The sequence below is a fragment of the Cervus elaphus genome, chromosome 19 (assembly GCF_910594005.1).
Source record: "Cervus elaphus chromosome 19, mCerEla1.1, whole genome shotgun sequence".
NCBI lineage: Eukaryota > Metazoa > Chordata > Mammalia > Artiodactyla > Cervidae > Cervus > Cervus elaphus.
This window is the reverse complement of record NC_057833.1, coordinates 80,499,293-80,507,899: the sequence shown is the minus strand read 5'-3', so window position 1 is coordinate 80,507,899 and position 8,607 is coordinate 80,499,293. Positions and strand designations below refer to the sequence as shown.

Here is an 8,607-nt window from a genome sequence, read left to right as displayed (position 1 = left end):
CGGCTAAAACAACAGACATTTATTTCTCACAATTCTGGAGGCTGGGAAGTCTGAGATCAAGGTTCTGGCAAGGTAGGTTTCATCTGAGGCCTCTTCTTGGCTTATAAGCAGCCACCATCTCGCTGTATGCGCACATGACTATTTTGTTTGCACACAGGGAGAGACAGCAAGCTCTCTGGTGTCTCTTCTTATAGGGGGGCACTAATCCCATCATAGGGGCTACACCCTCATGACCGCATCTAACCCTAATCACTTGCTAAAGACTACTTCCAAATACATTGGGGTTGGGATTCAACATGAGTTTGTACGGGTGAGGAACAAACATTCAGTTCATAACAATGGCTTCTAGGAAGACTTCTTCCCTCTCTTCATAAAAGAGCATGAGTATACCTGATGGTAAGACTACACCACACTCCAACAGGAGTTCAGTCACTTAAAAACACAAAGGATTTAACAATTAAGTCATTAGACAGAAAGCACACTCAGCCAACTCCTTGTAACCACTATTTTTGATCTCATTTTAAGGGAACTGAAACTCTTTGTGTCAAATCTAATCTGCGGGTACTCTTTGTATGTCCCATTTGGTTTTAAAAACTTTGAATGGGTTGCCCAGATTTTGAAGTCCAACTTCACACTGAAATCTGGATTTGATTCAGCACCCTGGGACTGCTCTGCCCTCAGGTGGGCCCAGTGGAGCCGAGCAGAGGCTGCTCTCTGATCAGCATGACTGCCATCCCTCTGTACCCACCCACTGGACCTTTGCAGGCCAAGGTTTTTCTGGTCTTTTCATATAGAAATGCAAACGAGAGGCTGGTTTGCTGTTGTCCAGGCAGCCCTGCCTGCTAGATTGTCAGTTTCCCAAGGAATTCAGGATTCTCTAGCTTTTTCTAATCTACGGACTCCAAACTGAATTCTACATTTCATTTACAATGAGACTCATTTGACTGTGTAAACAGTCTATGTTTTAGTTTTAGGACAGAACTCTTCCTTCAACTTGGTTGTCAGGCATGCTTCTCAATTTGGAAGTGAATTTAAGTCATTCTTGCCTCTTGGACCTTATCTACTGGTAAACAGACAGCAGGTCAAGGGAAAAGATGTTTCAGTGTGTAGGAAACAGATGGTCTTGCTGAACAAAGATTATGGCATCTCTGATCCTTCAGCCAAGATAATGACTTTTTAATTGGCAATTATATAGCAACATAACTACTTTAAAAAAATCACAAATCCCTTTAGGTTGATCTAAAGGTCCTTGAAATTTGTTTTACCCTCTTCCTGATCCCAAGAATGAAGACAATGAGAAGAACTGCTACTGAAACAGCAGCTCAACATTATCACTTGGGTCAGGCCTCACATTTACCAACCTTTTCTCACAGCAGTATTTAATCCTCACAACAGTCCTGGGAAGGATGGGTTAAGGATGATCAGCATTATTTTATAGATAAGGGAATAAGCCCAAGGGAGTCTTTGCATTCATTGCTCACAGCCCCCTGGCTACTAAAAGGAACTTTTATACGACATAGGAGGGGGCTTCCGAGGTGGCGCTTGCTAGTGGTAAAGAATCTGCCTGCCAGTGCAGCAGATGTAACAGACACGGGTTCAATCCCTGGGTCAGGAAGATAACCTGGAGGAGGGCATGGCAACCCACTTTAGTATTCTTGCCTGGGAAATCCAACGGACAGGGGAGACTGGTGGGCTGCAGTCCAGGGGTCACCAAAGTCAGACATGACTGAAGCAACTTAACACACATGCATTCCTAAACACTCAAGCAGGCAATTAAACTCCTCGTCAATGGGATGCCAGAAAGACTCAGGTTATCTGTAATATTTTCTGCAAATTGCTCTTCCCCAAATTCTAAGAAAGTTTAGGCATTTAGACACATTTCATCACATAGTGGACAACTTATGCATCAGTAAAGGGACTGTAGAATTTCCCAGCTGAAAAGGATTCTTGAGCTGACTATCTAGTGACAATCCTCACTTGGGCTTACAGATGACATCCAGGAGTGGTCTTCTGCCCATTTCAGTGTTCATCCCCTGCATTGCTCCTGAGATGGGCTGTGTATTATTAGTGTCCTCCATTTTTGGCCACCTCTCACCACTCTCCCCCTCAACACACACACCAAATTGACCACAGCCCATTGTATTTAAAACCACAGCTCTCTCATTATCAGAGAAATGCAAATCAAAACCACAATGAGGTACCATTACACGCCAGTCAGGATGGCTGCTATCCAAAAGTCTACAAGTAATAAATGCTGGAGAGGGTGTGGAGAAAAGGGAACCCTCTTACACTGTTGGTGGGAATGCAAACTAGTGCAGCCGCTATGGAGAACAGTGTGGAGATTCCTTAAAAAACTGGAAATAGAACTGCCATACAACCCAGCAATACCACTTCTGGGCATATACACCGAAGAAACCAGATCTGAAAGAGACACGTGCTCCCCAATGTTCATCGCAGCACTGTTTATAATAGCCAGGACATGGAAGCAACCTAGATGCCCATCAGCAGACGAATGGATAAGGAAGCTGTGGTACATATACATCATGGAATATTACTCAGCCATTAAAAAGAATTCATTTGAATCAGTTCTAATGAGATGGATGAAACTGGAGCCCATTATACAGAGTGAAGTAGCCAGAAAGATAAAGACCATTACAGTATACTAACACATATATACGGAATTTAGAAAGATGGTAACAATAACCCTATATGCAAAACAGAAAAAGAGACACAGATGTACAGAACAGACTTTTGGACTCTGTGGGAGAAGGTGAGGGTGGGATGTTTCGAGAGAACAGCATCGAAACATGTATATTATCTAGGGTGAAACAGATCACCAGCCCAGGTGGGATGCATGAGACAAGTGCTCGGGCCTGGTGCACTGGGAAGACCCAGAGGGATGGGGCGGGGAGGGAGGTGGGAGGGGGGATCGGGATGGGGAACACATGTAAATCCATGGCTGATTCATGTCAATGTATGACAAAACCCACTACAATATTGTAAAGTAATTAGCTTCCAACTAATAAAAGATAAATGAAAAAATAAAATAAAATAAAACCATAGCTCTCATTTGTGAATCACATTGAGGCCTGCTGTGACTCTATGGCCTCAGCTTGGCAACTCAGGACACGGTCAAAGTGGCTCCTCCCTGAATCTCAGGTTAGGTTCTCTCTTTGGATCCCTACATGCCACCCACACCATAATACCCTACTCCTCCAGATGTTCCATACTGATTTTCCTGTTACCTGGCTCATGCTGTCTTACTTTTTCCTCTCAGGGCAAATCTCCCCATGCATAAACGTCAGATAAAACCTCCACCCCCAAAGAGAATAGAGCACAAGGCTGAACTGCATCAGAAGTGTCTGATCAGCAATTTCCAACTGTGGGAAAATCAACAAGCTAGATGGTCCTGGGGACTTCAAAAGACAAGCGATGGGGAAAAGGGATGGAAGGGTTGCCAGATTAACAGACTCAAAGAAATTTAAAAAAGAAAAATAGCAAGACCACTCTGGTGTCCAGGGATGTACACATCAGGTGATGAACTAATAAATGCAAGGAAGTGTCAGACAAGTGGTCACTTTTGGAGCGAGGAGAGATGATTCTGATGGGGGAACATGATGGGGCTACTGGAAAGGCTGGTGAAGTTGTTCACCTGGCTGGAAGGTCAAAGGTGATTTGCCTTATAATAATTCATTAAACTAATTTGTTCAGTAGATTTTCTGTACCTACTTAAGTTTACAATAAAAATGTTTTAAAACGGGGACTTCCCTGGTGGTTTTCACACTCCCAAAATAAGGGGCCCAGGTTTGATCCCTGGATGGAGAACTAAGATCCCACTTATCTCACAGTACGGCCAATAAAAAACCAGTTTAAAAATGAAAAAGAAGCAACTTACTCTTCCTAGTCACATATACCTATTTGATATTATGGTTACCTCCAGATAGTGGCTCAGAATAGTGTCAAGTAAAAGTAAGTTTTGATTTCCTCCTCTGTTACTTACTAATAATGTGACTTTCAGTAAGTTTGCCTCTGACCAGTGTTGCCTCTCTGAGCTTCCTGTTCTTCACCTGGAAGATGGGAATCATATCAGCAATACAGCTAATGTCAAATGAGATTTGCTCTGAGGATTAAATGAAGTTATGCATGTACAACATTTAAAATGTTTGGCATAATGTTTAATAAAGATGAGCCATTATTGATATTCAAACATCAACAACTACATATTTAAACTGACCTTTAAATATTATAATTATCCACAATATCAATGTTCCTTTAGTATTTAAAGGAAATATATTGCTGTGTTGAGTTATGCTCTCTCCTAAAACTACTCATAAACCAGCTGTTAGAATCTCTCTCAGTGAACATATTTTTATGACAAACTATTGCCTTTTAGAAACAAATCCTAATTATATGTTAAAATATTCACATGGGTGCATTACTGTATAATCTTTAAGAAATAATAAATCTGATGTAAAATTTTCAATCAGCAAGTTATGATAGGAATTAAGTGTCTAGTCCTGCTCTTCTTACACATCAACTCTGTAATAAACTTGGTTCTTATATATATTTTACATGTTTTTATTTCTTTGTAGTTTGTGATCACATACAAAGACTTTAATGATGAAATCTTTGTTATTTGAAACCTCCTCTCCCTCTTTACATCTCCTCTTAAATATATTGTAATTAATGTGTAGTTCAGTTCAGTTGCTCAGTTGTGTCCAACTCTTTGTGGCCCCATGAATTGCAGCACACCAGGCCTCCCTGTCCATCACCAACTCCCGGAATTTACTTGAACTCATGTCCATCATGTCAGTGATGCCATCCAGACATCTCATCCTCTGTCGTTCCCTTCTCCTCCTGCCCCCAATCCCTCCTAGCATCAGGGTCTTTTCTCAGTGAGTCAACTCTTCGCATGAGGTGGCCGAAGTATTGGCGTTAAAGCTTCAGCATCAGTCCTTCCAATGAACACCCAGGACTGATCGCCTTGAGGATGGACTGGTTGGATCTCCTTGCAGCCCAAGGGACTCTCAAGAGTCTTCTCGAACACCACAGTTCAAAAGCATCAATTCTTCGGCACTCAGCTTTCTTCACAGTCCAACTCTCACATCCATACATGACCACTGGAAAAACCATAGCCTTGACTAGATGGACCTTTGTTGGCAAAGTAATGTCTCTGCTTTATAACATGGTATCTAGGTTGGTCATAACTTTCCTTCCAAGGAGTAAGCGTCTTTTAATTTCATGGCTGCAGTCACCATATGCAGAGATTTTGGAGCCCCCCCCCCGAAAAAAGTCAGTCACTGTTTCCACTGTTTCCCCATCTATTTCCCATGAAGTGATGGGACCAGATGCCATGATCTTAGTTTTCTGAATGTTGAGCTTTAAGCCAACTTTTTCACTCTCCTCTTTCACTTTCATCAAGAGGCCCTTTAGTTCTTCTTCACTTTCTGCCGTAAGGGTGGTGTCATCTGCACATCTGAGGTTATTGATATTTCTCCTGGCAATCTTGATTCCAGCTTGTGCTTCTTCCGGCCTAGCGTTTCTCATGATGTACTCTGCGTCTAAGTTAAATAAGTAGAGTGACAATATACAGCCTTGACGTACTCCTTTTCCTATTTGGAACCAGTCTGTTGTGCCATGTCCAGTTCTAACTGTTGCTTCCTGACCTGCATACAGGTTTCTCAAGAGGCAGGTCAGGTGGTCTGGTATTCCCAGCTCTTTCAGAATTCTCCACAGTTTATTGTGATCCACACAGTCAAAGGCTTAATTAATGTGTAACACACATTAAACTATTTATTAACAGCTTGACTCCTCCTTGAATACTGTATGAAAAATAAATGAGATGCTGTGTCTGGAAATATAGATGTGCTGAAATATTAATGAAGGGATTTAGGAATGATCAGGTACGTCAATGTAGCTGTCTGTATGAGATACTGGAAATGTGAGGCAAATTCTGTGTTTACTACCACTACTAAATCTATCTTAGAAATAAAAATATAAGGTCTTTAAAGCGAAAAATTAAACTAGAATAGATATCATTAACAAAGCAGTCAATTCCCTTTATTTTTAAAATTTTATGTACACATATGAATGATCTGTATAATGTACATTCAATATAGAAAGCTTTATATATTTGATAATGTATAGAACATTTCACAATTACACTAATCTCTTACATAACATCTTGACATCTGTTTTTAAATTTTTTTGCACAAGCTTCTTTTTCATTCAATTTGGTAAAGCCAGTTATATATATCAACGTATACTGTGAGCTCTCAGGAGGTTAAATGATTGAGGAGAGGATACCAGTGAACAGGTGCAAGGACAAAACCCAAAAGTGTTCAACAATGGGAGAACAGCCAGGCAGACTTGAGGCAGGAGAGGGAAATGCCCTTCTGGGGGCTGAGTGACTTTGATTTCCCAATCTCTGTAGACTGTAGTTCAACCCCACAGTCACACTAATTCGAAAAAACATTATAAAAACTAGGAAGAAAGCTTTGTCTTTTTGATTCACAGTCTTGTAAACAGATATAAAGGAACAAAATGTGCTTACATACATCAAGAAAAAAAATTCTTGTGTACCCACTTAGGTTGATCCACAGAGTGCTTTCTTGTAACGTGATACAATTAGAATCACTGAATTTTTTCCTAAATAAAAATATATTTATAGAAAAAGGAATAACACTGTCATGAAACCAGGAGAAAGGCAGTTAAGTTTTCTTCAATGGATCAGCTGGAGGAATGTGGACAGGGCACTGGCCTTTCAGCGTTTATTGTCTCTCATGAAAGTTTCACGTCTGATAGCCAAGATCGCCTGCCTCATGGTCTACAGGAGGCGGCAAGTTGGACATGACTGATGAGGATGTCCCTGCAGTAAGGTAGCCAGCAACTCCAGGTCCTGCAAGAGAAAAAATGGAAACCTTCTAAAGAGCAGTCATGTGAGAACATGGACCTTTATGAAAATGTGAGAACCAGGTCAAGCATTCCATCACAAGGACCTGATGCAATCTATTAGGATTATCTAAGCATACAACAAAATCTTAACAAACACCTGCAACACCATTTTCATGGTTTGCCGTTACTATATGACAAAGTTAAAAATCGTTTCAAAATTTATGCTAGACAGTAACACTGGTGAGGAAACATGGAAAAATTTTCCCTTCTCACATCTGGGAAGTTCGATTTAAAAAAAAATCCTGGGCACTGAAGGATATAGCTAATGTCAAATGAGAAAAAAAAATGGGAAAGAAACTCTGTACTTGAGTTAGCCCATTCAAAAGTCATACTTGATGAAATTCACAACAAAAACACATCCATTTATATTTGTTAAACCTATTTTCATTTGGTGCAAAAAAATGCTACTGTAACAAATAACACCAAATGAACAAGGGTCTCTGAGGAAAGATAAGGCAAACTCTGGACACCTAGTCATAGGTCAAAACATGAATGCTGTGGAAAAGGTATCAGTATTTTAGTTTTATATGTCTTGACTCTTAAGTCTCTAGTGCACAAAAATGCCATTATCCCAGCATTTATCAAGATGTGTCCTATGAGCATATAATGGCTTTAGCCTTCTAGTTTAACTTAAAACAATGCAGGGACATTTAATTATACCTCAGAATCATTGCATAACTGTACAAAGTATTTGTAAAACACACTGTACTATAGCATAATACTACATATTGAGCAACATTTTTAGCTGAAATCATAGGAAACAAAGCAAACAGCTAGGGAACACTGAAGGGTTAGGACTAGAAAGGCAGAGGAAGTGGCATGCATTTAGCAAAATGGTTCTCTACCTGCTTCAGAGAGCTACACAGAAGTTAGCAAGCTGCCTGGCAGAGCGGATCTAGAGTCCGCTCCTGAGGTGAAGGGGGCTGCTGCCAGTGAGAAGGGAAGGAGAGACACCTGAGGGGAAAAAAGAAATATAAGCAGCGAGGGAAGCTGTAAGGAAGTGCAAACAGCAGGGCAGGTTGAGAGGCTAAGGTGTAATAGGGACTGAAGTAGGACAAAAGGGGAACAATATAGATTCTTTTTTTTTTAACCTCTTGAGCATTTGTACTGAGGATATGAAGAAAGCAGACACTGTAACATGTGGTTACACGCAGCCAGAGACAACTCAGCCTGCATGAACTGCCACATGCCACCTGGAATGCCCAGGCACCTGGAACTTTGAACTTAGAAAACTTACGGATTTTCTGTTTTTTAAGGCATGGTGGGCTTACATCTATCAATTAATCAGGACACCAGGCCTTACCTAGACTGCTCAGGAGAGACAGTAGGGAGGACAGGAGACACACCCCCTTGACAGGCAGTTCAGAGCTACAGTGCCACACCATTATATTACTTCCTGCCAACCTTCCACTCTGGACCCTAGGCAGCAGCAAGACTGTTAGGGAATAAACCCTTAAGAATAACCCCCTGAACACTCCAGATTGGTGTAGTCCCTAAGCACTTCTGATTGTGGGCTCAATTTTGTTCATATCAAACGAACTGATTATGAGACCAAATCACGAGTACTGAATATAGAAAATGGACTAAGATGTACTTCTCAGACTACATGCTGAGGCACCCTGGGGCAAATTCAGGGATACCACTGAATATTTT

At 41.0% G+C, this 8,607-nt stretch overlaps 1 protein-coding gene across 2 annotated transcripts in view; it reads right to left on the bottom strand.

The window, feature by feature from the left end:
• Positions 1-6,035: 6,035 nt before the first annotated feature.
• DNAJC13 (DnaJ heat shock protein family (Hsp40) member C13) overlaps positions 6,036-8,607 on the bottom strand; it is a 153,312-nt gene continuing 150,740 nt past the window's right edge. The window contains exons 56-57 of one of the 2 annotated variants that reach the window (XR_006335233.1): positions 7,800-7,908; positions 6,879-6,898 (exon numbers count right to left, since the gene is read on the bottom strand). Coding sequence is in view for 1 of the 2 variants with exons in the window: in XM_043873864.1 (XP_043729799.1) it covers positions 6,792-6,898 (107 nt within the window). In the remaining variant the exon portion in view is untranslated. Of the gene's footprint in view, positions 6,899-7,799; positions 7,909-8,607 lie in introns of both variants that reach the window. The other variant, XM_043873864.1, reaches the window with a different exon arrangement.